General features: G+C 49.4%; 2 protein-coding genes across 3 annotated transcripts; one reads left to right on the top strand and one right to left on the bottom strand.

Annotated features, from left to right (window-relative positions):
- Nucleotides 1–2: 2 nt before the first annotated feature.
- LOC115895708 (thioredoxin-like protein 4A) lies at nt 3–14,401 on the top strand. Of its 2 annotated transcripts, none has more exons than XM_030926342.1 (3): nt 3–159; nt 10,137–10,240; nt 13,952–14,401. In XM_030926342.1, the coding sequence occupies exons 1-3, from the start codon at nt 7–9 to the stop codon at nt 14,121–14,123; spliced, it is 429 nt and encodes a 142-aa protein (XP_030782202.1). In that variant the 5' UTR covers nt 3–6; the 3' UTR covers nt 14,124–14,401. The 2 variants fall into 2 exon arrangements, with proteins under 2 accessions (XP_030782202.1, XP_030782203.1); XM_030926343.1 differs by lacking the exon at nt 3–159 and adding an exon at nt 1,660–1,805.
- A 2,714-nt stretch (nt 14,402–17,115) lies between these two features.
- On the bottom strand, nt 17,116–22,891 carry LOC104661403 (heat shock factor-binding protein 1-like protein 1). Its single transcript, XM_010362016.2, has 4 exons — nt 22,695–22,891; nt 20,820–20,886; nt 19,275–19,369; nt 17,116–17,496 (listed from the first exon to the last, which is right to left on the bottom strand). Exons 1-4 carry the CDS (start codon nt 22,743–22,745, stop codon nt 17,485–17,487), a joined length of 225 nt encoding a protein of 74 aa, XP_010360318.1. The 5' UTR covers nt 22,746–22,891; the 3' UTR covers nt 17,116–17,484.
- Nucleotides 22,892–26,880: the final 3,989 nt, after the last annotated feature.

Below are 26,880 nucleotides of genomic sequence, written 5' to 3' on the forward strand. Positions count from 1 at the left end.
GTCGCCATGTCGTACATGCTCCCGCACCTGCACAATGGCTGGCAGGTGGACCAGGCCATCCTCTCGGAGGAGGACCGCGTGGTCGTCATCCGCTTCGGCCACGACTGGGACCCCACCTGCATGAAGATGGACGAGGTCCTGTACAGCATCGCGGAGAAGGTAGCGCGCCGGACCCTCCCGCCCTGCTGGCTGTGCTTCCGCAGCGGCCCCGCGCCTCTGCCCCGCCGGCCTCGCCTGGGGGCGCGAGCCGTTCCCCGAGGAGGGGCCGCGGCGCCGTCGTCCAGGCGATTCCTTCCCGCGCTGCGGGCGAGCGCTCTCGGGGCTGTGCCGGCGTTTCGCGCCTTTTTCTGCAGGGAGCTCCTGTAGTTGTTCACATTTTAAGGGGTTTATGATCCCCCTTCCCTCAAAGGAATTCATTATTTCTGTTGTTAAGGCGTTTTTCCCAAACTTACAGTGCAGTGAACAAAATACACTTGCAAGGTTTGAGAGCGCGGATCCTTAATTTAAAAGGATGCCTTTTTTTGGTACCTTATTTGTTTGTTGTATGTGTAAAGCAGAACTTTCATGTTAATAGCATAAGAAATCCTGTTTTTCTATTGGTGGTGTTTTCTTCCACCACGCTTTTGTAAGTCATGTGATTTATAGCTTAGAGTGATTAAGATGCAGAAAACATCAGGAGAAATAGAAATATGCTTTGTTAGAACTAGTTTTCTGAATTTCTAATATTAGTACATTGAGTGGTCTTGGCACTTACTTGCTGACAGACAATAAAAGTTGTAGGACGCTATTTTATAACCAGGGTTCATTCTTTTTCTTTCGTTCCTCATAGCAATTTTAGGATGACATTTATTTAGGTTTTGCAGCTGTAGCAATAGGGCAAAGGGCACAAATACTAGGGTGTTAATAAAATATTTGCCATATTAATTTTCCGTAAGTAATTTGAGCGGTTATTCATTTTAAAAGTAACATTGAAGCTATCTTTTCTTTCACAGATGCTAAAAAGTAGGCTGGGTTAAAATAACTCCTTTGAGTAAACAGTAACAGATATAAAGACATTTTATATTGAGGAAAAGGAAAGACTATCTGGCCTGCCATTTATTAATTCTTGCTATTTCTTATTTAGTAGGAGAGGCATGATGTTAGGAACTGTTGTTATATTTTAGTTATTACAGGAGTCTCTTGGAGTGCTTACTAAAATGCATCTGTGATTCTGAGTCTATGGGTATGGGGTGAAGTCCAACAATGACTTTTTAAAGAAGCCCCTCAGGGAATTCTGATGTGACCTGACCTTGAACCACACACTCAGAAACCCTTCCATGGGGGTCAGGGACAGAGGCGGAGTGCTTTATTACCAGCCGTCTCCCAGCCTCTTCCTCTTGGACACCAGGACACTGAGGACTTGAGGAGCTGCCCAGTGAATCAGGAGAGAAGCAGTTCTCTCACACTGGGACTTCTGCCAGCCAGGGGTTAGAGATGATGAGTGAGGCAGTGCCAGCACTTCAGCTTTTCATTGCTTGGCTTGTAGTGGACAAGGGCAGATACTGGAAATCCAGCGAAGAACTGATGAAGAGCAGTTTCCCGATAAGTAAATCACTGCTTGTAAATCACTGACTTTGAGTTACGAGTTCTAGAATCTTTCACTGTTCTACCTTGCAGGTGGTGGCATAAACATCAGCTGGTGTTCAGATCCTGCTGCCGGCAGCTCGAGGCTAGGATGGCTGGCGATGTGAGGGCCTTTGTCTCATCACATCCAGGCAGAGCTCACCAAGATGCTCTTAGCTAGGAAACAGATTTTATGTGTTAATGTAAGTCTTTAGGGTCTTTGCCAGATGTGCTCTTTTTTTCCAATTCCTTTATGTCAAATTTCTGTGTTATTACAGAATGAATCACTGTATCACTAGTGGACACACACTTAAGGACAGTTGAAATGGGCTCACTTTGGGGTATTTTTTTTTTTTGGTCTTTTAAAATAGTTTGATTTTTGTTTTTGTCCAAAAATTCGGATTGCTTTATTAATAAACTTTTAATGCAGATATTATAGTATAATCATTAAAAGCGCAAACCTAGGCCAGGGACGGTGGTTCATGTCTGTAATCCCAGCACTTTAGTTGGGAGGCTAGTGTAGGCAGATCACTTGAGCCCAGGAATTCGAAACCAGCCTGGACAATATGGTGAAACCCCTTCTCTACTAAAAGTACAAATGCCAGACGTGGTGGCACATGCCTGTAGTCCCAGCTACTTGGGAGGCTGAGGTGGGAGAATCACCTGAGCCCGGGAAGTCAAGGCTGCAGTGAGCCATGATTATACCACTGAACTCCAGCCTGGGCAACAGGAGTGAGACCCTGTCTCCAAAAATAAGTGCAAACCTGAAATGCATTAAAAGACTATTCATGTTTTATTTTCTTCTTAGTATATGGGCAAAATATGACTTTCTAATTCTGGAAGCCCTTTTTGGGGAAGCTCAACAGAAAGTTTTGAAATGTAAGGTTTTAGTATAAAGAACAATGTAACTATTTAAAAATTTCCCTGTGCAGAAATGGCAGATAATGGAGAATCTTCCTTATCTTGTTATGAGTCCTGTCTGTATATCCCAGCTGTTTTAAAGTGAGTAACAGTTGCAAATGTTCGGGCTGGACTTGATACGATTTTTTCTAGATGTGTTGTATTGATCTGCTGCTTCCACAGGGCCCACTTGACCTCATGCTGGGTTAGAGTTGAGCTGTAAACTTCAGGAAGAAAGTTAGTCTGGAAACAGAGCTACACTTAAATATTTCACAGGTGCCTAGAGTTTGCTAATAAGTGTGGGGCAATTCATTTGATAAAGTGATAATAATAAAGAAAGTTTTCAGCTGGGCACTATGTCTCACGCCTGTGGTGCCAGTACTTTGGGAGGCCGAGGTGGGTGGTTCCCTTGAGCCCAGGAGTTTGAGAACAGCCTGGGCAACATGGTGAAACCTTGTCTGTACAAAAAGTGCAAACATCAGCTGAGTGTGGTGGCCTGCGCCTGTGGTCTCAGCTACTCGGTAGGCTAAGACGGAAGGGTATGAGTCCAGGAGTTCAAGGCTGTGACAAGCTATGATCGCGCCACTGCGTGCCAGCCTGGGTGACACAGTGAGACCCTGCCTCAAAAAAAAAAAGAGTTTTCTATTTAGCAGCTGATTTTATGCAGTTTTGAAGCCAGACAATTTTGTGTACCTTTGAGCTGTCTTTCCATTTTGTAGGGACACTGTCACAGCAGTGCTTTGGGGTTCACTGTCACCTAAATCCCATGATGGGTGAGAAGACTGAATGGGATATTTAAGTTTTGTGTTAGAAAGCCCACGCAGATAGAGTTTAAAGTAGCATCAGTGAGCTGGGCACTGTGGCACGTGCCTGTAACCCCAGCTACTCAGGAAGCTCAGACGGGAGATGAGCGCAGGAGGTCAAGGCTGTGGTAAGCTATCATCGTGCCATTGCACTCCACCCTGGGTGACAGAGCGAGACCCCATCTCTAAAAACAAAAAAATTCCTCAGTAATATTATTGACTCATGATAGTACTTTTTTTTTTTTTGAAACAAGAGTCTTCTTGTGTTGTCCAGGCTGGAGTGCAGTGGCACGATCTTGGCTCACTGCAACCTCAGCCTCCCGAGTAGCTGGGGCTACAAGCCTGTACCACCACCATACCCTGCTAATTTTTGTATTTTTAGTAGAGATGGGGTTTTGCCATTTTGGCCAGGCTGGTCTCAAACTACTGGCCTCAAGTAAGCCAGTCATCTCAGCCTCCCAAAATTCTGGGATTACAAGTGTGAGCCACCATGCCTGACCCATGATAGTGTATTCAAATAAATTGTGTATAAGGCAGATATATATTTATGGAACTTCATAGGAGCCATATTAGGGGGGTCTATCTTAAGTATCACATTAAGAATCACAGAACGCCCATTGAACCAGTGAGAGTCAACACTCAGCTAGATGAGGAATCTTGTAGAAACAAACAGAATGGACATTTTTGGTGTTTCCTCTGGATTTTTGTCTCTGGATAAAAAACAGCCTTGTAGCTAGCAACAAAGTATGAGGGGTAGTAATGAGCGGTGGTTGAGGGTGCAGACTCTAGGCTCTTGGCACTTCATAACTGCATGAGCGTTACGAACTTGGCTCTGCGTGTCATCTTACCTGTGTAAAGGGGATACTCGTGCCTAACTCATAGGGTTGTAGTGGGATTACTAAAGGTTTCTAGGGCACTCCTGTCACATAGGCAGTAATGCCACTGTTACTACTATGATTACTTTCTCACATTACTAAGTTTGCAAGAGTTTTTGTGAGAGCTGATTAAGGCAAACATTAATTTTAGAAAGTCAAGTTAGTTTTTTTATGGCTTTGACATGAATTACCTAAAAATGTAAAAATCAACACTTCAAAAATTTGTTGTGCTAACAACTACCCAGAACACTTTTTCCAGAATTTTAGGTATTTTTGTTAGCTGGTTCAGGGACTCCATGCAAAAGTGTAGAACAGTGGTTGCTATCATGTGCCAGCCTTTAGCCATGTGTTTTATAGAGTTATTTCATTGTAACTTGGCAGGTGGACTTAGAGGCATGTGGAAGAACTGCTGAGCACTTGAATTGCTGACTTGCCTGAAGAAAAAGCTTATGAGGTGTGTAGGCAAGAGAGTTGGAAAAGATCCTTACAATTGTAGGGGATCAAAGAATTTAAAAATAATTTGAGGCCAGCGCGGGGGCCCACACCTGTCATCCCAGCAGTTTGGGAGGCCGAGGCAGGCGGATCATCTGAGGTCAGGAGTTTGAGACCAGCTTGGCCAACATGGCGAAACCCATCTCTACTAAAAATACAAAACTTAACCGGATGTGGTGGTGGGCGCCTGTAATCCCAGCTACTCAGGAGGCTGAGGTGGGAGGATCTCTTGAGGCTGGGACACAGAGGTTGCAGTGAGCCAAGATCATGCCACTGCACTCCAGCCTGGTTGACGAAGTGAGCCCCGTCTAAAAAAGAAAAGAAAAAGCTGCCTTTGTTGAGGAAGTCACAGGATGACTTGGCAGAACGGTGTGGCTGCACTCACCCAGCTCCTCCAAGTGCTTGACTGCCGTGGAAATGTCGCCACCCGCAGGTGCTGCTGGATGTTTGCTGATGTCTGCCCTCAGCTCGTGCTCCTCCAGTCACCCCACAGATGCCATTTCACCAAGAAAAGAGGGGGGTGAGGGGGCTGGGGAGCTCCGCTCTACCTGCCCCTTCCAGCCTCTCCTGTCTCAACTCCCGAGTGCCACAGCAACTTCCCTCCCTCTCCATAGCCACGCCTCTTGAAAGTTGTCCACACTGAAGACCTCTGTTCCTCAGTCCTTCAGCCCCTTCAGTGTCCCCGTCCCATCCCGTCCCCTCTGGCAACCTCTCTGGGGCACTTGGCACAGCTTCCGGGAGTCTCCTGCCTTGGTTTCTGAGGCTGCCTCCTTGGCATCCCTTTCCTGCCCCCAACTCTACAGTGGGCATCTGCGCTCACTACCAAGCCTTTCCTGGCACCTACCACCCTGGCTGGGGTCACTGCTGGATGTAGGTGGCGGCGGTAAGGTAGCTCTCTCCAGCCCAGACTCCTTTGTACAGCTTCAGGCCAGTCACTTCCTGGAGGGCCTTTTTCTCTGGGTGTCCCTTAGTTTTCTCAAACTCAGTGTGTACAAAACTGAACCTTTCAATCCCTGCTTTCTTAGAAGTAAATACATGGCCCAGAATCCCAAGCAGAAAAGGTCCTCTGTGGGCCAGTCCACCTGCGCATCTGTCCCCACTGCCCTGCACCTCTGCTGCCTTGCCCTGGTCCTGGATCTGAGACCTGGCTGCTGTTCTTGTGTCTTTCTCTTTACACATGGAATTCTCTAAGGACATATTTTTCCTGCCACCCCATAACCACACCACTGCCCCGTCTCCTGTGGGTAGGCTAATTCTGTCATGGCTTGGTGGAGGATCTGTCATCCGGAGTTCAGGCTTTGGAGCCAGACAGGGTGCATCTTAGCTGTGCCCCTTCCCCATGCGGTTGGGCATCACTCACGTGACCTTTCTGAGCCTGAATTCCATCGCCTAAACCATCAGTGACATCTATTTAGAGGTGTTGAAAGAATTAGAATCCATGAGTGAGAAGTGCCTCATACATAGTGGATTCTCAAGTGAATGTTCATGAAACTGGTCTGTGGTGACATCAGAGGATATTCAAATTCTCATGGCACATGAGCTTTATGTGGCAGTTTGCTTCTGTTAGAATTCTCGGGATTAGATGCAGTGGGCTGGAGCCTGAAGGCAAAAGGAGAGTCACATTTGTAACTTTAAAGCTTTAAAGTTACATTTACTCAGTTGCCTTCTGATTATTACTGTTGTTGTTGTTGTTATTTTGAGAAAGAGTCCCGCTCTGTCCTTCAGGCTGGAGTGCAGTGGCATAATCTCAGCTCACTGCAGTCTCCACATCCTGGAGTCAAGTGATTCCCTGTCTCAGCCTCCCAAGTAGCTGGGATTACAGGCGTGCACTGCCACACCCAGCTAATTTTTGTATTTTTAGTAGAGACAGAGTTGCACCGTGGTGGCCAGGTTGGTCTCAAACTCCTGACCTCAAGTGATCCACCCGCCTCAGCCTCCCAAAGTGCTGGGATTACAGGCGTGAACCACCACACCCGGCCCTGTGCTCTGCTTATTAAATGCCTACAAATTATTAAAAACCACAGATGGTTACAATATTTACTATTTTTTATGTGCAAGAAAAGAGATGATAAAAATTTGTTGTGACTTTTCTTTTTTTTAAAGTACACAATTTACAACCCTGTCCAAATGATATTTAAAGTAATTTATTATTTGCATGGTGATTCCATAAGTTAATGTAATGTTAGTGGTATTTACAGTATCCCTGAGCAAGGCATTGAAGGGATAAAAATGAAATATATTATTTTGACTTTCCTAATGCCTGTGACCATTTATTTTGTTGGTGTATTTATTTTAGCTTCTGTAGGGAAGTATTTTAAGTCAAACCAAAAGACAGTTTATTAGTTTACCATGAAAATAAAGCCGGTTTCTGGCAACCTGACCAACACATTCTCACCTGGGCACTGCAGGAAACCAGAGTTTCAGAAATGGGCGTTGTCAGAGTAACTGTACTCAGAGGGGCCCATGTCTAATGCAGGCGTCGCTTTGGCATTTTGAAAGCACATGGTCGGCGAAGCGCACGCTCCTGCAGTGGGCCAGTGTGCCGGAGTTCCCATACGGTTTTCTTCACCAAAGCTGAAGGGCGGTGGAGTCTGTGTGAAGCGTGGGCTTTCTCACTCCCCGTCTCCCCACCCTGCTCCATGGTTTACATTTCCATCTTAGTTTTTTAAAAATATTTCCTAAAGTAGAGAATATAGTGAACCTTCTGTTCCTATTGTTTGACTTCAACAATTGCTGGTATTTTGCTGGTCTTGTGTTTTCTAACCCTTCACTTTTCTAGGCTGCATGTTTCATGCAAATCCCGCATATCATTATTTCACCTGCAAGTTACAGTCAGGTTGTCAGAATTAGTTTTGTATGAGGAAATGCTGTGCATATCCCATTGGTTTCCCACGACTGCCGTGACAGGATGCTGCAAGCCGAGAGGCTTAAAACAACGGGAGCTGGTCTCACAGTCCGTGCACCAGAGCCCAGAATCGAGCTTGTCTCACAGTCCGTGCACCAGAGCCCAGAATCAAGCTTGTCTCACAGTCTGTGCACCAGAGCCTAGAATCGAGCTTGTCTCACAGTCTGTGCACCAGAGCCCAGAATCAAGCTTGTCTCACAGTCTGTGCACCAGAGCCCAGAATCAAGGTGTTTTCCATGCTAGGCTCTCTCTGAAACCCGCCAAGGAGAGTCCTCGTATTTCTCGCAGTTTCTGGTGCTGTCAGCAGCCTCTTGCAGCTCCTAGGCTTGTAGACGCCTCTGCAGTCCTCGGTGCCCCCAGGGCCTCCTGTCCCTGTGTCTTCATGGTGCCATTTTCCTGTAAGGACACCAGTCACACCAGATTAGGGGCCCACCTACTCCAGTATGACCTCATCGCAGTACCGTTTCCAAATTAGCCATGCTGTCAGTACTGGGTTTAGGACTTCAACTGTTTTGGGGACGTAGTTTAACTCATAACACATATAAGTGACTACAAGCTTCTAAAGGGCATTGAGTTAGTATTTATAAAGAGCCTTTAAAATGTCATATCCTTTGTTCCAGAATTTTAGGAATTTGTCCTTAGGAAATAATGAAGTATGTATACAAATTTAAGGGGGAAAATATTCACAGGTGAATAATTGATATTAATGAAAAATCAGAGAGTAACAGAAGAATGGTGTAGGAGGCTCTTCTCGCATTGCTATAAAGAAATACATGAGACCGGGTAACTTATGAGAAAAGAGGTTTAATTGGCTCACAGTTCTGCAGGCTGTACAGTAAGTATGGTACCGGCATTTGCTTCTCGGGAGGCCTCAGGACCTTCCAATCATGGCAGAAGGCAAAGGGGAACAGGTACGTCGCACGGTGAAAGCTGGGGCGGAATGTCACGCACTTAAACAACCTCAGCTCATTACCCCGAGGACATCACCAAGAGGATGACGTTCAACCATTGATGAGAAATCCATCCCATGATCCAGTCCCCTCCCACCAGGCCCCACCTGCAACCCTGGGAGTTAGGTTTCAACCTGAGATTTGGGTAGGGACAAATATCCAACTATATCAAATGGTAAAGTAATGGCATAGCCATTTGATGAATCATGCAGCCACAAAAGTGTTCCGTTTTTGGAAAGTAGGTAATGTATGGAAAAGAATGCTCATAATTGGCCGGCGGGGTGGCTCACACCTGTAATTCCAGCACTTTGAGAGGCTGAGGTGGGTAGATCACCTGTCAGGAGTTTGAGATCAGCCTGGGCAATATGGTGAAACCTCATTCTACTAAAAATACAAAAATTAGCCAGATGTACTAGCACACACCTGTAATCCCAGCTACGCGGGAGGCTGAGGCTGGAGAATAGCTTGAACCCGGGAGGTGGAGGTTGCAGTGAGCCAAGATCGTGCCACTGCACTTCAGACTGGGTGACAGATCGAGACTGTCTCAAAAAAAAAGAAAGCTCATAATTAAAGCAGGATACAAAATATTGTTGTACGATCACAATATGACCACATTTTGCTATGTCGGAACAGAAATAGTATAAACAAATTAAAATATATCCATAAGAAAGAGGGGAAAGAATATAGTAAAAATAGTGCAAGGCATAGTGGCTCACGCCTGTAATCGCAGCACTTTGGGAAGCCAAGGCAGGCGTATCACGTGAGTCCAGGAGTTCAAGACTACTCTGGGCAACATGGCAAAACCCTGTCTCTACAAAAAATACAAAAATTAGCCAGGTGTGATGGTACGTGCCTTTAGTCCCAGCTACTTGGGAGGCTGAGATGGGAGGATCGCTTGAGCCCAGGAGGCAGAGGTTGCAGTGAGCCAGGATCTTGCCACTGCACTCCAGCCTGGGCAGCAGAGCCAGACCCTGTCTCCGAAAAAAAGATAACAGCAGTCACCCCTGGGTGTTGGGATTGGAGGTGATTTTATTTTCTTTTTATTTTTCTGGCTTTTCTAAATCTCTGATAAACTTGCAATTAAAGAAAAAATAACAGGAAATGTGTTTTATTGGGGTACTATTAGTATTTGCAAGTGTTCAAACCTAACTGCGGGAAAATGATGGCAGGATTCTACAGGCATATTTTAGAGCAGCTGTGAGATGCATGAAACTATGTAAAGTTTCGTATAGACGATTTACTAGATCAGCATAAATGATGTATCTGTGGACATTTTCTGCAGGACTTTCATAACTTGTTACCTGAGTGAAATTTAATTCCTAGGCAATTCTGGGAAATGGTGGCATGAGGCAGAAGGACCCAGTGGCCAGTTCCTGAAGTGTTCTGGGAAACGGTGGCGTGAGGTGGAAGGAGCCGGTGGCCAAGGTCCCGGCTATGATTGCACCACTGCGCTCTGTGGACGACAGAGTGAGACCCTGTCTCAAAAAAACAAAACAAAAGTTGCCCTGATCCACACAAATTCTTGGTTTTGTTTTTATAAATGTGCTTTTATAAAGTGAAAGCCAAAGTGTTCTGTTATTTCAGTTTTTTTTTTTTAATCTCCTTTTAGGTTAAAAATTTTGCAGTTATTTATCTTGTGGATATTACAGAAGTACCTGACTTCAACAAAATGTATGAGTTATACGATCCATGTACTGTCATGTTTTTCTTCAGGTATGTTATCTTAAAGTCGTTATTGAAATTGAATATTGTCAGTTTGGAAGTTTAATGTAACCAAGATCTCTTTATTTTATTTTGAAGGAAGTTGGTTCTGCAGTCATATCCCAATATCATCTGTATCACCAGGCAATCAGTGTGAATCTTTTAAATAATTTTCAAAGTAACAATTCTAGTTTTAGCATTTACTCAATAACAAATTATCCTTTTGAAATAACTTCGGTGGGAAACTAGGTGAAGTGTAATTCAATGAAAGACATTCTTACTGACATTTTAGATACCTTGAACTAATCTGTTCATCAAAAATGTGTTGTAAAATCACGAATTTAGGCCAGGCGCAGTGGCTCACGCCTACAATCCCAGCACTTTGGGAGGCCGAGGTGGGTGGATCACAAGGTCAGGAGTCAAGACCAACCAGGCTAAGATGGTGAAACCTCGTCTCTACTAAAAATACAAAATTAGCCAGGCGTGGTGGCGCATGCCTGTAATTTCAGCTACTGGAAGGCTGAGGCAGGAGAATCGCTTGAATGTGGGAGGTGGAGGTTGCAGTGAGCCGAGATCGCGCCATTGCACTCCGCCTAGGCAACGAGCAAAACTCCGTCTCAAAAGAAAAAAACAAAAAAACCTAATTTATTAAATATGCTATCGACTTTAGTGTCCTTTTTTATATCTAAGAGGAACACCTGAACTGAATTATTTTGCTTATAAATACAAGATTATTTTATCAGCTCAAAAATTTCATTATGGAAATTTAATGGGGAAGAAAATCCCCATCTGATGCTGTTTTTGCTTGTTTAGTTACCATAGAGGTTGGTGAATTAGCTACATGAGCATTAACCGTTCTCCAAAAGTGGAGCCTCCTGCTTGATCAGGAAGGTCAGGTGGGTTGTACAGGGTATGTATTAGTTTCATAGTCTTTGTAACAAATTAGCACACATTGAGCAGCTTAAATCACCCCCCTTTTCAGAGCTCACAGCTCTGTAAGTCAGACATCCAGGCAGGGCCCGCTGGATTCCTGCTCAGCGTCTCCCAAGGTCTGAACCATGGGCCAGGTGCTTATCTGGAGTGTCTGAGGGGCTTGTTTGGGTTGTGGGCCGAATCCAGCTCTTCGTGGTGGAGAGTCTGAGATCTGCTTCCTTGCTTCTGTTACCTGAGGCCACTCTGCTGCTAGAGACCTCATCACCCTCAAAGCCAGCACCGGCACGCCGCACGTTGAGGTATTTTCACACAAGTTCTCTGATTTCCTGAAAAGTTCTGCCTGGGGAAAATGCTCTGGTTTTAGAGGACTGTGATTAGATTAGACTTGCCCAAATAATCCAGGATAATCACCTTGTTTTATTGATTTATTGAGATGGAGTCTCACTCTGTCACCCGGGGGGAGGGCAGTGGTGCCATCACAGCATCCTTGAACTCCTGGCTTCAAGCCATCCTCCCGCCTCAGGCTGCCAAGGTGGGAGGCACTGTCGCGGTTCTGGGCATCGGGTTACGCCCCCCTGGACATGCCCTTAGGCTTCCTAGGCGCCTCCTGTTTGGTTGAGAAGGTCTGTGAGGTGCACCTGCATTTCTTGTGAACTTTGATCTTTCATAGGTTTCAGCAGAGGTTGCGTGGCCGACCCTCATCCTTTCCTCTACTGTGCGTTCAGCAGCCATTTCTGAATTTCAGCACCTTTGGCCATCCGGAGAGGCTCAAGAATTTATTCCTTTTGTTAACAGTTCTTACACGAATTTGCCTGTTTCCTCTCTTGAAGGCAGCACCTCCGAGACTTTGCTTGGAAGTTTCCGCAGCTAAATATCCCAAGTGTGTTGCTTTTGAGCTCTGATCTCCCATAACTGCGGACCCCGTGTCCCTGTTCCTCGGCCACTCTGTAACGGGTCCCCTTTTCTCCGTTTCCCAGTAACGCACTCCTCACTTCCTTCCGAGCCCACACCAGGCATTCTTAAAGTCCATATTTCTGTTAACAGCCTGTTTGAGGCAATAGAGGCCTTTTCTATTTTGTCCCTCAAAATTCTTCAGGTGAGAACAGGGAGGGCCGTCTTAGGTCTCTGTCCCCCACAGCGTGCAGCGGAGGCCAGCCTGGGGCTGGAGATGCTGTGAGGGGCAAGGAGGCTGCAGGGAACAGCCTTGGATGGAGGCTGTAGCCTACTTAGTGTAGTTTGATATTCTTAGGACTGATGCTGTGCTCAGAAAAGGAGATGAAACTTCCTTCTGTGGTTTCTGTGATTCAGAATATTAAGACAGACGGTACTTTAGTTACCTTATGCACTAAACATGTATCTTGAGCCCCCACCAGGTTTGTGGTCTAGTGGTGGGGCCTAATGTCAGATACGACAGGATTCCCACTCTCATAGGACTTTGTCTGATAGAAGAAACAGCTGAGTAAATGAGCAGGGAGTACTGAAGAAGTGAAAGGAGGCAGGTGTTTATGAGATGTAAATGCTGAAGAAGTACACCCAAGTCAGATAGGGCTACAGGGAGGGTGCTACGGGCAGCCCCTAGTCAGTGTAGAAGGATCTTGGTGCATGCTGCGTGGAGCGCCGTCCTGCAGCATGGAGAATGAGAGGGCGGCCAGAGGTGGGCTCCAGACCCTGATCAGATTTGCCTTTCCTGAACCAGAGACGTCACTGGGAACGCTTTCCATGGAATAGTAGGTGGAAGCCAAATGCATGATCTTGTGGAAGTGAACGTTAAAAAACAGTCTTCAGGTGGGGCATGCCTGCTGCCCAGCCACTCTGCAGGCCGGGGTTCGAGTCCGGCCTTAGCCACATAGACCTCATCTCTAAGAAAAATAATCAGGTCAGGCGCAGTGGCTCACACCTGAAATCCCAGCACTTTGGGAGGCCAAGGTGGGAGGATCACTTGAGGCCGTGAATTTGAGACCAGCTTGGGCAACATAGGGATACCCCATCTCTACAAAAAACTAGAAATTAGCTGGGTGTGGTGGCTCATGCCTGTGGTCCCTGTTACGTAGAGGACTGAGGTGGAAGGATGATTTGGGCCGGAAGGTTGATTTTGCTGCCGTGCCCTAACCTAGACGACAGTGAGACCCCATCTCAGAAAGAAACTTCAACAAACCAGGATAAATTTATGCCAGTACAACAAAGGGCTAATATCATTACCTTGTAAAGTGCACATAAGTATTCATAAGAAAAAGAACTAGGCTCTTGAAAGGTAAGAATCATCTGCTTCCCTCACCGTAAACATGCAAAATGTCATCTTCATTTCATAGTTGAAGGGCTTTTAATACAATTTATGTCAGTGCTCAGAAAAGCACCATGAAAAACTTACACATTGCTTTTATCAGGTAAATCAGCACAAATTAGATGGGGGTCTCGTTTTGTTAGCCATGTTGGTCTCAGACTCCGGGCCTCAAGTGATCCTCCTGCCTCAGCCTCCCAAAATTTAGGGATTACAGGCGTGAGCCACTGCGCCTGCCCTCCTTTGACCTTTTAATTTCCCCTTAGAATATTTGTCCTAAATAAATACAGAAAAATGCAGGGAAAAGCATGGTGGACGATGCATAGCATTTTTAAAAAGCACTTTTAGGTGCTTCCTGTGTTCTCCTGCATCATGGCAGACACTCGATTTTACACGTTCTTCAGTGATGTTAACAAGAACTTGTAACAGTGGGAAAAATACAGCATTGTTTTCAAGGAATTCTTTTTTAAAGGGATTTTTATGAGAATGGATGCCCTTGTTTCTCTTTGCAGGAACAAGCACATCATGATTGACTTGGGGACTGGCAACAACAACAAGATTAACTGGGCCATGGAGGACAAGCAGGAGATGGTCGACATCATAGAGACTGTGTACCGTGGGGCCCGCAAAGGCCGCGGCCTGGTGGTGTCCCCCAAGGACTACTCCACCAAGTACCGCTACTGAGGCACCTCAGTCTGCGCGGATAAATGTCCTGGAGCCCTTTTTGTGCGGAAATGTTTTAAGCTATTTATAGCTTTGGAAAATACAGGAAGCTCCAGGGCTGGAGGACCTCTGAGATGGAATTGATTACATGGTCTTCACTCACCAAAATAAACAAGCACGTGGTGAGAGGAGCAGGCCTACTTGTTTGTTCTCAGGAAACTTGATGAATAGATGACTGATTTTTCCTAGTCAAAGTTAATTCTTATCCTTGGAGTAAAACGAAGGTGTTTATCCTATGAGGTTGTGCATTTTGCATACTTGATTAGTTTGCTGGGGCTGCGGTGACAGCGTGCCCGGAGCTGGGCCTTAACAGAGAAGCTCTCACAGCTTTGCAGGGCTGGGTCCGAGATCGGGCGTCACAGCTTTGCAGGGCTGGGTCCGAGATCGGGCGTCGCAGCTTTGCAGGGCTGGGTCCGAGATCGGGCGTCACAGCTTTGCAGGGCTGGGTCCGAGATCGGGCGTCGCAGCTTTGCAGGGCTGGGTCCGAGATCGGGCGTCGCAGCTTTGCAGGGCTGGGTCCGAGATCGGGCGTCGCAGCTTTGCAGGGCTGGGTCCGAGATCGGGCGTCGCAGCTTTGCAGGGCTGGGTCCGAGATCGGGCGTGGCAGGGTGGGTTACTACTGGGGCCGTGAGGGGAATCTGCTCAGGCCTCCCCCTGGTTCTGGGGGCTGTTGGTGGTCTTGTCAGTTCCTTGGTGTGTGGATACTGCCCATCTCTGCCTTCACCGTGTCCTCCCTGTGTGGGTGCTGGTCTCCAAAATTTCCCCTTTTCGTAGTGACACCATCTGTGTTGGATTGGGGCCCACCCTGCTCCAGCGTGGCCTTATCTTAACTGATTACATTTGCAAGGATCTTATGTCTACAAAAGTCACAGTCTGAGGTGCTGAGGGTTAGGACTTCAATATATAAATTTTGGGTTCCACAGTTCAGTCCATGGCAGAACCCAAAGGCTTACTGTTACTGTGCTTATAAGAACAGTACAATAAAATACTGTTTAGAGCCTTCCCTGCAAGGAATAGAAGAGCTACTTTTATTCTTCGCAAGATTGTATTTGATGTAAACGTATTCTATAGAAGCCATGGTTCTTCAGTTCATATAGTTAGAAAATTGCCTTATTGGCCGGGCACGGTGGCTCACGCCTGCAATCCCAGCTACTTGGAAGACTGAGGCAGGAGAATTGTTTGAACCCGGGAAGTGGAGGTTGCAGTGAGCCGAGATCACGCCACTGCACTCCAGCCTGGGCAACAGAGCAAGACCCCGTCTCACAAAAGAAAAGAGAAAATGTCCTTGTTCCAGTCTCAGGTTTCTCTTGCCCTCTCTCCTAGCAGTGTGGATGGTTGGTTGGGAGCTTCATGTCCCTTCTCAGCACACTCACGCTCTGAAGTGGAAGTGAGGAAGGGCGGGGATGGGGGCACCTGAGCACACCCTGGGCCCTCTGACCTCAGACCCAGGCTCTGCCCCACCAGGTGACCTTGGGCACCTCCTCTGAGCTTCCATTTTCTCCTTGATAAAGGCGGATAATAGTGTGTGCCCTGCACACAGATGTGAACACGGAAGCACATGGTGCCTGCGGGGCACAGGAGTGGTGCACAGAGCTCACTGCTGTCAGGAGGTTGATTGCTGTTGTGAAAACAGGAGGTTACTTACAGAATGAAGCACATTTTTTCCATACACTACAAATGAGGGTGTGCTTTTTAAATGGATTTAAAATTCAAATGCATATCTCTAGTTTAATCTCCCACGTGCTGATTTTTCCATGTATAAAGTAGGAGAGTGTTAACACCATATTAGAGTGAGGGGCTAGGGAGAACATGTATGTGACCTCGAGTACCTGGCATGTAACAGACACTCAGTATTACACTCCGGATATTTCTCCAGAGCAGGTGAAACAGACGGCCAGGAAGCACACAGAAAGACAGCATCACTGCCTGTTAAGGAAGTGCAAGCCAAAACCACAGTGAGACGCCACTTCACACCCACAAGTTGGACTAGATACAAAAAGTAGATCACAATAAGCGTTTGCAAGGATGTGGAGAAATTGGAGCCCTCACACTGCTGGTGGGAAAGTGGTAACACAGGCAGGTCGGTTGTCAAAAAGTTAAACAGACTGGGTGCAGGTGTCTCAAGCCTGTAATCCCAGCACTTTGGAAGGCTGAGGCAGACAGATTGCTTGAGCCCAGGAGTTCACGACCAGCCTGGGCAACCTGGTGAGATCCTGTCTCTACAAAAACTACAAAAAATTAGCTGGGCATGGTGGTACCTGCCTGTGGTCCTAGCTACTTGGGAGGCTGAGGCAGGAGGATCACTTAAACCCAGGAGGTCAAGGCTGCAGTGAGCCATGGTTGTGCCACTGCACTCCAGTCTGGGCAACTGAGCAAGACCCTGTCTCAAAAAAAAGAAAAGATAAACATGGTGTTACTGTTTGACCCAGCAGTTTCATACCCAGGAGAATTGAACGCGCGTGTCCACACAGAAACTCGTACACAGAAGCCAAAATGTGGAAACCAAGTGTCCCTCAACAGATGGATGGTTAAACAAAATGTCCATCCGTAGAACGGAATATTATTTGGTCATAAACAGAATGAAGTACTGACACATGCTACAACGTGGGTGAACGTTGAAATCATTCGGTTAAGTGAAAAGCCAGTTACTATATATTGTGCAATTCCATTTATATGGAATTTCTAGAATAGGCAAATCCATAGAGACAGTTGAGTGGTTGCTTAAGACTGGGAGGGAGGGGGAAATAGGAGGGGACAGCTAATGGGCAGTTTCAGTTTTGACATAACGAAAACGTACTTACATCAGCAGAGCAGGCAGAAAAAATGCCCTAAGATGGTGGTAATGGTACAGTTCTGTCAATGGCGTAATTGGTGGATGATGTGTGAGTTATGTCTCTTGTTGATAACAGTTTTATTGGCTGTTACTAGAAAAAGATAAAACAATTACATCCCACATTTGTAAGTTTATTGTGTGTTTATTGTGTATTTATTGTAAATGTGTTGCATATTGTATTAGTCTGCCCAGGACTGCCGTAACAAGACTTCAGATTGGTTGGTTTAAACAACAGAAACTCGTCTTTTCACAGTTCTGTTTTCTGGAAGTCCCAGATCAGGGTGCCGGTCCGTGTGATTTCTGGGGAGGGCTCTCCTTGGCTTGCCGATGGCCGCCTTCTCTGGTGCAGGCACAGGGGGAGAGCAGGTGAGCCCCTGGCGTGTCTTCTCAGAAAGACGAATCCTGTTGGATGAGGGCCCCACCCTCAGGACCCCTGTAACCTTAATGACTTCTGTAGAGGCCCCATCTCCAAACACAGTCATGCTGCAGTTAGGTCTTCAGCTGTTTAGGGAGACATAAATGTTCAGTCCGTAACTCCTATCAGGTGTAGTAAGTATGTTCACCCTTGATTTTAATAACATTCTCATTGGTGCTTTGTGGCTACAGTGCAGTTGAAATCATGATTTGGACTCTGTATTTCAAGTTTGTCTCATTATGTACCTACTGTCTGCCTTGCCCTGACCTAAGTGCTTTGCAAGCAGTTTTCTTAAATCCTTACAACCACCTACCAGGTAGATATTTTGCAGAGAAGAAGACCAAAGCTTAGATTTCCCCAGGTTACAGCCAGCAACAGAGGCTAAGAATTTGAAACCTAGGCCTGCATGGCTGCCAAGCTTTGCTTTGTCTGTGGCACTGTGATGCTTTAGTCAGGTTGGATTAACTGCCTCCTCTGTGGCACTGTGGTGCTTTAATCAAGTTGGATTAACTCGTGCCTCTCTGGGTACCTAGTGAATTCTATGTCCCATCTTCCCAGGATGGCTTCTAGGCGAAGTCCAGAAATTACTTGTGGCAGCTAATGTAGGCGACAAGCCCCTAGGTACAGAATAACCAAGTCCCCTAGAGAAACTGGCAGTGTGTACACAAAGAAGTAGACGAGTAGTGCAGCATTGTTTGGAAACAATACTAGTCAAATACAAAGTAAATCATCAGAGGACTATTAGCAGCAGTTAGCGACTGGCCTAGAGCCACACGTGTCGACATGAACCTCAGTACTGAACAAAAAAGCAAGGGGCAGAAGGCTGCAGAGTATGGGGCCGCGGACACACTGCTTTAAGACTTTCAGAATAAACGTCTGAAGGCTAAGATGCCAGTGTGTCTGCAGGAAACTCGGTTAGGTGTCTGGGGGAAGACTGCCTCTGCTCTGAGCTCAGAGAAGGAATGAGGACTTCAGTCCACCAGCAGAATCAGAGCACTGCCATCTCTGCCCGCCTGAACAGACCACACCCAAAAATTACAATGCAGGGTGAAGTCATGGCTCACCAGCTTTCTGACCTGGAGGTTCAGAGGGTCCCTGGGGAAGATCCGCGTGGGCACAGGTGGGAGGACCTGTTCTACGTGGGTGCTATTCTGAGTCGTTTTTTCTATGTCGTTTTTACTGATGGTTTTAAACATGCCTCTGATCCTAGCCGCCTTCTGTGGCATGTTTCCATTCAGCCTCAGAAGCTGTGAGAATGTCTGCAGTGCTCTCATAGGTTCGGGTTGCACTGAGTGCCCTGAGATGCCCTGCAGAGGAGGCACTTTGGGAGGCCGAGGCGGGTGGATCACCTGAGATCAGGAGTTCAAGACCAGCCTGGCCAACGTGGTAAAACTCCGTTCTACTAAAAATACAAAAATTAGCTGGGTGTGGCCTGGCATGGTGGCTCACACCTGTAATCCCAGCACTGGGAGGCCAAGGCGGGTAATCACCCGAGGTTGGGAGTTTGAGATCAGCCTGGCCAACATAGTGAAACCCCGTCTGTACTAAAAATACAAAAATTAGCTGGGTGTGGTGGCGCATGTCTGTAGTCCAGCTACCTGGGAGGCTGAGGCAGGAGAATGGCTTGAACCCGGGAGGTGGAGGTTGCAGTGAGCCAAAGTCATGCCATTGCACTCCAGCCTGGGCGACAGAGCAAGACTCCACCTCAAAAAAAGAAAAGAGCATTTGGAAATTTATTCCTGGCAGTTTTCATGCAGCACAGAGGCAGCAATTCCCATGGTGAACAAATATGGGATTGTATGTTTCAAGATGAAAGCAATCAAAAGATACGCAAAAGGTTGACATAGTTTCCTAATAACCTTACCATTTGTTGTTTAATAGAATTTTCAATGCCAGCTTGCACCATTAAGTCACTGACATTCTTCTGTAAGTCCTCAATGCGATTTCCCATTTCTTCCAGTGCAGTGTTAAGGAGCTCTGTGTAGAGTGGTGGAGGCACAGCCAGGATGTCCTCAGAGACCCCGCCTCCCATGGCACCTGCCGTCACCGTGCTCATGGCAAAGCCATGGCAGATGCAACTTTTAAAACGAGGGAATTAACGACAGGCCTAGTGTCTGCAAATCAGCTTCTTTCCCTGAGTGTTCCTCAGTGTGTCCCTTTAACCTTTAAACCGTGAGCTTAGAAAACGTGGCTCGCCTTGCTTGGACATGGATTTGGGGACAGGAGATCGGTATGTTTTAGTCAAACTCTGGGTGTGTAAAAATAAATATAATGGAAATTAACTCTTTTTGTTTGTTCCTAGGGTCTTGCCCTGTCCCTAGGCTGGAGTGCAGTGGTGTGATCACAGCTCACTGCAGCCCTGAACTCCTGGGCTCAAGCGATCCTTCCACCTCAGCCTCTTGAGTAGCTGGGACTATAGACTACCACCCAGCTGAAATTAACTCTTGAAAAAACTAACATTCATATGGTTTAATTTTATGTTTAAGACTCATTTTTGTTCTGTGGGAACCCATTTACAAAATCAAAAGTCGCAAGCACACAATATTTAAGGAATACATTTAACTGTGTAGCATGAGCTCAAATTGGGCGAGTCTTGGGGCAGTTGTTACCCTTATCTAGATTTGCTCCAACTCCAAAAAAACATTCTATTCTCATTCTGTTTGATTTCATGTTTCTAAGACAAAACAGTGAGTTGATGAAGTTAAACTAAACGAAACTAAGCTTGGGTGAGCCGTATCTCGGATCCTGCCTGGAGCCTTCAGTGTTACCCTCCTGTGGGGTCTGATTCCGTCTGAGGGCCTGTGGTCTAGGGTGCACTGTCTGGTTGGGGACTGATGGAAGCCCCACTGGGAAGTGTTGCATGTTTGGGTTCCTGTCCTTTATACTTGCCGCACAAGACATCCTGTGTTGCCAGTCAAGCAGGAGGGAAAGCTTTTTTTTTGGAGGGACTCTCACTCTGTCGCCCAGGCTGGAGCGCAGTGGCGTGATCTCGGCTCACTGCAAGCTCTGCCTCCCGGGTTCCCGCCATTCTCCTGCCTCAGCCTCCCGAGTAGCTAGGACTACAGGCGCCGCCACCACGCCCGGCTAATGTTTTTGTATTTTTAGTACAGACGGGGGTTTCACCATGTTGGCCAGGATGGTCTCGATCTCCTGACCTCGTGATCCGCCCGCCTCGGCCTCCCCAAGTGCTGGGATTGCAGGCGTGAGCCACCGGGGCCGGAGGTAGAGCTTTGGCTACAGGTGAGGGGTAATTAACACATCAGGAAGCCACCATAAAAGCACAGAAGTAAATACTGGGAAATCCTATAAGTAAACTATTACCTACTACTAGCAGACAACAAAAAGATATTCCATGACAGTCTACCAGTCCGAAAGAGTCAAGGCATTTGTTAAAGGTAGAAAAGGATATTTCTGAGGTTTAATGTTGCAGTCAGAGCTTGAAAATGTTCCTGAAGTTCCTGAAATAGATTTTCTGCCTGAAAAATAAACCATAAGACAATTGAATAAATATTTACTATTGGCATATGACTTTTTTTTTTTTTGAGACGAGGTCTTGCTTTGTTTCCCAGATTGGAGTGCAATGGTGCAATCTCAGCTCACTACAACCTCTGCCTCCTGGATTCAAGTGATTCTCCCACTTCAGCCTCCCTAGTAGCTGGGATTACAAGCGTGTGCCACCATGCCCAGCTGATTTTTGTACTTTTCGTAGAGATGGAGTTTCACCATGTTGGCCAGGCTGTTCTTGAACTCATGACCTCAGGTGATCTGCCTACCTTGACCTCCCAAAGTGCCGGGATCACAGGCATGAGCCACCACACCCAGCCCACGTATGACATTTTAAATATCATGGGATAAACCCTTCCATAAATCTGTTGACTTCAGACAAAGGTGCCAAGGTCTTTGGATTCAGAGGGAAAGTCTTTTTTTTTGAGACGGAGTCTCACTCCTTGCCCAGGCTGGAGTGCAGTGGCCGGATCTCGGCTCACTGCAAGCTCCACCTCCCGGGTTCCCGCCATTCTCCTGCCTCAGCCTCCCGAGTAGCTGGGATTACAGGTGCACGCCGCCACGCCCGGCTAATTTTTTGTATTTTTAGTAGAGACGGGGTTTCACCATGTTAACCAGGATGGTCTCGATTTCCTGACCTCATGATCCGCCCGTCTCGGCCTCCCAAAGTGCTGGGATTACAGGCGTGAGCCACCGCGCCCGGCCGGAAAGTCTTTTCAACAAGTAGCGCCGAAATCATGAGAGGGCCAGGTGCAGACAGGGCAGGGACCCATCCCCCTCCTCACACCACACACCATGAATGCAGGAGGATCACACCTTGGCCCAGAGTCAGACCATAAAGCATGCAGAGGAGGACGCAGGTGAAAATCTCCTGACCCTGCGCTCCTCAAGAATTCTTCTAAAATTACTTGCCAGGTTATACAGAAATATCACCATTGCTACTTAAAGCGTTTCCTGTTTATATACTGCTTTGTAGTTTACAGACTGTGTCCCACACCATTCATGGTGTCATCTACTCCTCACACCCTGCGACTGTGTCCAGGGTGAGATGAGAACAGTGAGGCTGAGAAGCACAAAATTCTCCCAGCTGGGGGTTCAAGATCCCAGGGAGCCCCACGTACCATGGTGTGAATCTAGAATCCCGTGGACATAGGAAGAGGCCCCACCTCTGAACCATGCCAGGGCTTTCTACCTTTGTCAGGAAATTTACGTTAGGGTTTGCACAACGCCCAACACATTCCTTCAGATTCCAGCTCTCTTCCTCATAGCCAGTCTTCTTGTGGGCCTGGAACTCCCTTGGCAAGTAGGAAAGCCCGGGGGGCGGGAGGATTTCCGGGAAGAGGCCGGAGCCCTGGGCAGGGCGACACTCGTGGGTCGCCTCTGAAGGGGCCTTCGGGCACCCTTTGGCCCAGCTGTTTCCCCGCCCACCCCGACCTCAATGCCCCCCAGAACTGCAGGGCTCCCCCCAGGGCCTCAGGGACCCCGAGGACCGCAGGGTCCCTCAGAACTGCAGGGCTCCCCCCAGGACCTCAGGCCCCCCCAAGACCGCAGGGTCCCCCACGTCTTCAGCTCCCCCCGCAGGACCACGGGCCTCCCAGGCACTCAGGACTCCTCAGGACCACAGGACTGGTCCGGACCGCAGGCTGCCCAGGACCTCAGGTCCCCAAGAAGACCGCAGGGCACCCCCAGCACCGCAGGCTCCCCTACCAGGACCTCAAAACCCCCCAGAACAGCAGGGGCGCCCCCAGCCAGGGAGGAGCAGGAGTGGGGAGGGGCTCACCGCATCCCGCAGCGCGCGCCCGCCGGGGGCTTCAGGGCCCCGCGCGTCCATGTGGATCGTGGGCCGGGAGCTTCAGGGGGGTTCCGTGGGCCGCGCGGACCCGGCGCGAGGTGGCGGCAGCTAAGCTCCGCGATTGCTGTGTGGGCCGCCGGGAGGCCTCGGGCGGAGCGCGCTGCGTTCCAGGGCGGAGGCGGAGGCGGAGGCGGAGGCGGAGCGGAGAGGCGGGCGCTGCACCTGCAGGGACTCGAGGGGCCGCCTTGGAGGACTCGTCCGCGCCCCCAGGCTCCGCGCCTTCCCGAGCCGAACCGAGCTGAGCCGAGCCCCCGGGACGGCCTGGACCCAGCCGCGTTACTCAGGAGGGCCCGTGGGCGCCACGGGCACCCCCAAAATGCTCCGCACGGGCGATGCATGGGCCTCGGTCACCCCTGCTGCGTTTTTCAGAGACGGGGTTCGCTCTGTGGCCCAGGCTGGAGTGCAGTGGCGACCAGGGCTCCCCACAGCCTCGACTTCTCGGGCCCAAGCGATCCTCCTGCCTCGGCCTGCCCAGTAGCTGGGACCACGGGCGCGCGCCACCGGATCCGGCTAATCTTTTTTATTTTTTGTAAAGACCGGGTCTTACTGTGTTGCCCAGGCTGGTCTCGAATTCCTGGGCTCAAGTGATCCTTCCGCCTCGGCCTCCCAAAGCGCTGGGACCGCAGGCCCAGGCCACCACGCCCGGCCTTCCCTGGCCTCTTTCACACCTGAGTTGTGGCTCATGAGTCACCTTGTGGGTGACCTCCCCTCCCCGGACAGTGTTTTAGGGTTACCGGTCTTGTTGCGGTGTCTATGCCCCTGTGCAGCGCTGTGGGAGCAGGGCTGTGTCTGGGTTACCCCAGCATCCCCAGGGCCCAGCCCAGTGACCACACCTGGAAGCGCTGGTGTCTAAATGTGTGGATGAATAAAACGCAGCCACCCAGCATCACCACTGCGGAGTGACAGTCCCGCCAGGTTACTTCAGGGCGGATGTCCGCGGCCTGAACCCCAAAGGCCAGGCGGTGAGTCCAGGCCACGGTGCCTAGCGAGGAGCAGGTGTCCCCGAAAACCCAAACACCCCAGAGGGGATGTGAGAACCGCCGCAGAGAGCAGGCCCATCACACACACGGCGCAGAGGCAAGAAATTAGCTCAAAAGCAGCTTAGGGACAGAAGCACGCCCATCTCTGGAGCTGTCCTGCTGCCCACGAGTGCCCCATATGTGAGTTCTGATAAACTCGCCGACTCACCAAGCTGGACTCCGCCCAGTCATTCTTTGGTCTCTCAGCAACTCCTACTTTGGGGTAAGGTTTTAAATGTGATTGATTCTCGGTTTTTCTCATTACAAGTGGTCATCAGGAAAACACAGGCCAAAACCACAATGCGCTCCCACTGCACCCCACCCCACCGCACCCCACCCCACGGCACCCCACCCCACGGCACCCCACCCCACGGCACCCCACCCCACGGCACCCCACCCCACCGCACCCCACCCCACGGCACCCCACCTCACCGCACCCCACCGCACCCCACCCCACCGCACCCCACCCCACTGCACCCCACCCCACTGCACCTCACCAGCATGGCTAGAATCAGAGACAAACATAAGTCGGAGAGGCGTGTGGGGATTGTGGCCCCGCACGCGGCTGGTGGGGCTGTGAAAGGCTGCAGTGCTGGGAGAAAGGTGGGTGGGTCCTCAAAAGTGAAGCAGGTTCCACAGGGCCCAGCCGCCCCACTCCAGGCATATACCGAGAGAAACGACTCGCAAATGCACCCATTCTACTGCAGCCTCAGTAATGCTCAAAGGCGGAAACCACCCAAATGTCCACCCCCCGTAAGTGAGTAACAAGATGCAGGTGATAGAATATTCCTCAGCCACACAAAAGAGTGAGGCGCTGATGCACGCTATGAAGCTGGTGGGACTTGGGGACAAACGCTGGGTGGCAGAGGCCAGGCGTGAAGACCCTGTGTGGTAAGTGCATGTGCTGGTGAGTTGAAACAGGCCACAGAGACAGAACGTTGACTGCTGTTGGTGAGGCTGCAGGGACGAGGGAGAGACTTAGGAGGTCCGGGTTTCTTTGTAGGGGGACAAAAATGTTCTAAAATTAGATCGTAAGAACGTTGCACAACCCTGTGAATATACTCAAAACTGTTCAATTATGCCCTTTAAATGGATGGATTTTGTGGCATGTGAATTATATTTCGATGAAGCTGTTAAAATGATTTTTTAAAAGCACGACCATTTTGCCACTTTTTGTGTCCTTTTAGCACCCTCCTCTTTTTTCTGTCTCCGAGAGAGGCTGAGATACAAATGCAGTTGTAGGGGCCAGTGTGGACTGTTGAGAAAGACATGGTGTGGCGGAAAGTGGCTGCTGTGCTGCGGCTCCCGGCCCACTCCCCCTCCCCCCTCCCCCCTCCCCCCACCCCCCTCCCCCCTCCCCCCCACCCCCACCCCCCTCCCCCCCACCCCACCCCCCCCTCCCCCCCCCCCCCCCACCATTCAGGCCTAAGGAATCCTGCCCGGCAGCTTCTGGCTTCTCAGGAAAGCCAGCGTGGGTGGGTGCTGAGGAGGAGGAGGGGCCAGAAGATGCCACAGTGCAGGGTGGATGGCTGCACCCAGGAAAGCCTGCCTGGCATGGGGGACCAGGAGTACAAGCCGGTGGCGTTTCCATCAGAAACACACCTCAGTGTCAAGAACCAGAAGTCGCTCAAGCTAACTTAAGGGAAAAACAGGAAATGACTTCTGTGGAGAGGAGGCAGACACAGCGGGCTGGCGTCAGCCCCTCCGGGCTCTTCAGAGGGTGCTCATCTCTGGAGGCGGGAGGAGCTGGGCATGGTGCCCCACGGCAGGGCCACAACAAGTTTCCTCATCAGCCCACAGGCAACTTCCCTAACCACAAACAACTCAACGAGCAGGGAGCCAGTCAGACTGCCCTCCTTCCTCCCTTCCAGAAAGTTCTAGAACGCCCACCCTTCCCTTACTCTGCAGGCACTGAGCTTGAGGCGAGACCGGAAGCTTACTCCCCGGACAGCCCAGCATCAAGCTCATGGCTTCAGGGGATGGCTCCCTTGTGGTGGGGGCAGGCGCAGACCCAAGGGCTTTCAGCGTCTCCAGGGCGGGGTTGCTGCTCCTCCCTTATTCAGGCAGAGCAGGGGCCACAGAGCTCTCGACAGCACTGAGCTCACCAGTGATAAAGCGCTTCAGACATCCGTGAAGGCAGACTGGCGTTGGGACTTTGGAGAGCTTGTGGGCACCCGTGGAGCCGGTTATCTTCAGATGTTGACTGGCTGACCCTGGGTGCAGGTTCAAGCTGGGCACCCTCTCCTTATGGGCTGTGCTTTCCTCACCAGACAGCTAAACGAGCTGGGAGCCCCACCGGCCCACACGAGCCTGGAACTGGCCGTGTGGAAGACGAGAGGAGCCTCCCTCTGACCTGGAAATGCCTCTCTCCTCTCCAGCCGGCATCGGCCAGGCTCATACTGGGCCGTCCCTCCAGCCCGGGCTGCTCTTTCAGGTCAGGCTTCTGGGACAGCCCGAGCAGGAACACCCAACATTGCTGCACACAGCAGCCCCAGGCCCCACCAAGATAGGCCAGGTGGTCTGGTCTGGGAGGTGACAGGACTGCCTTTCCTTTTTTTTTTTGAGATTGGGTCTTGCTGTGTCACCCAGGCTGGAGTGCAGTGGTGCAATCATAGCTCACTGTAGCCTTGCATTGGGCTCAAGGGATCCTCCTGCCTCAGCCTCCTGAGTAGGTGGGACTGCGGAGGCACACCACCATGCCCGGCTACTATTTTTTATTATTTTTCTAGAGATAGGGATCTCCCTATGATGCCAGGGCTGGTCTCAAACTCCTGAGCTCAAGTGATCCTCCCACCTCGGCCCCCAAAGCGCTGGTCTTACAGGCATGAGGCTACACTGACTAAGGACTGGCTTTCCAACAAAGCTCTTCAGCTGGATCTGATGGAGACAACACAGGACCACCCTTCAGGAAGCAAAGCTTCAAGAAGCCTGGTATGCCCCCCTAAGAAAGGAGTAGGGGTCCCACAGAGGGGTCCAGGATCTCTTCTTGCTGAACTGGAAAAACCGAAGGCTCAGGGGCTGGATGTGGCCATGAGGTGGGGATCATGGCAGTAAGCAAGGGGAGAACCCGCAGGATGGCAGGTCGCTGCATGAGA

The sequence above is a fragment of the Rhinopithecus roxellana genome, unplaced genomic scaffold (assembly GCF_007565055.1).
Source record: "Rhinopithecus roxellana isolate Shanxi Qingling unplaced genomic scaffold, ASM756505v1 contig1091, whole genome shotgun sequence".
NCBI classification, from domain to species: domain Eukaryota; kingdom Metazoa; phylum Chordata; class Mammalia; order Primates; family Cercopithecidae; genus Rhinopithecus; species Rhinopithecus roxellana.

What these genes read in the sequence shown, in the direction of transcription:
- LOC115895708 (XM_030926342.1), top strand. Translation starts at nt 7, where the DNA reads ATGTCGTACATGCTCCCGCACCTGCACAATGGCTGGCAGGTGGACCAG. An exon ending in TGTACAGCATCGCGGAGAAG is followed by an intron (nt 160 to 10,136) that starts GTAGCGCGCCGG and finishes ATCTCCTTTTAG; the next exon opens with GTTAAAAATTTTGCAGTTAT. An exon ending in ACTGTCATGTTTTTCTTCAG is followed by an intron (nt 10,241 to 13,951) that starts GTATGTTATCTT and finishes TTCTCTTTGCAG; the next exon opens with GAACAAGCACATCATGATTG.
- LOC104661403 (XM_010362016.2), bottom strand. Translation starts at nt 22,745, where the DNA reads ATGGACGCGCGGGGCCCTGAAGCCCCCGGCGGGCGCGCGCTGCGGGAT. An exon ending in GGCGCGCGCTGCGGGATGCG is followed by an intron (nt 20,887 to 22,694) that starts GTGAGCCCCTCC and finishes TTTATTTTTCAG; the next exon opens with GCAGAAAATCTATTTCAGGA. An exon ending in TGCAACATTAAACCTCAGAA is followed by an intron (nt 19,370 to 20,819) that starts ATATCCTTTTCT and finishes TTAACACTGCAC; the next exon opens with TGGAAGAAATGGGAAATCGC.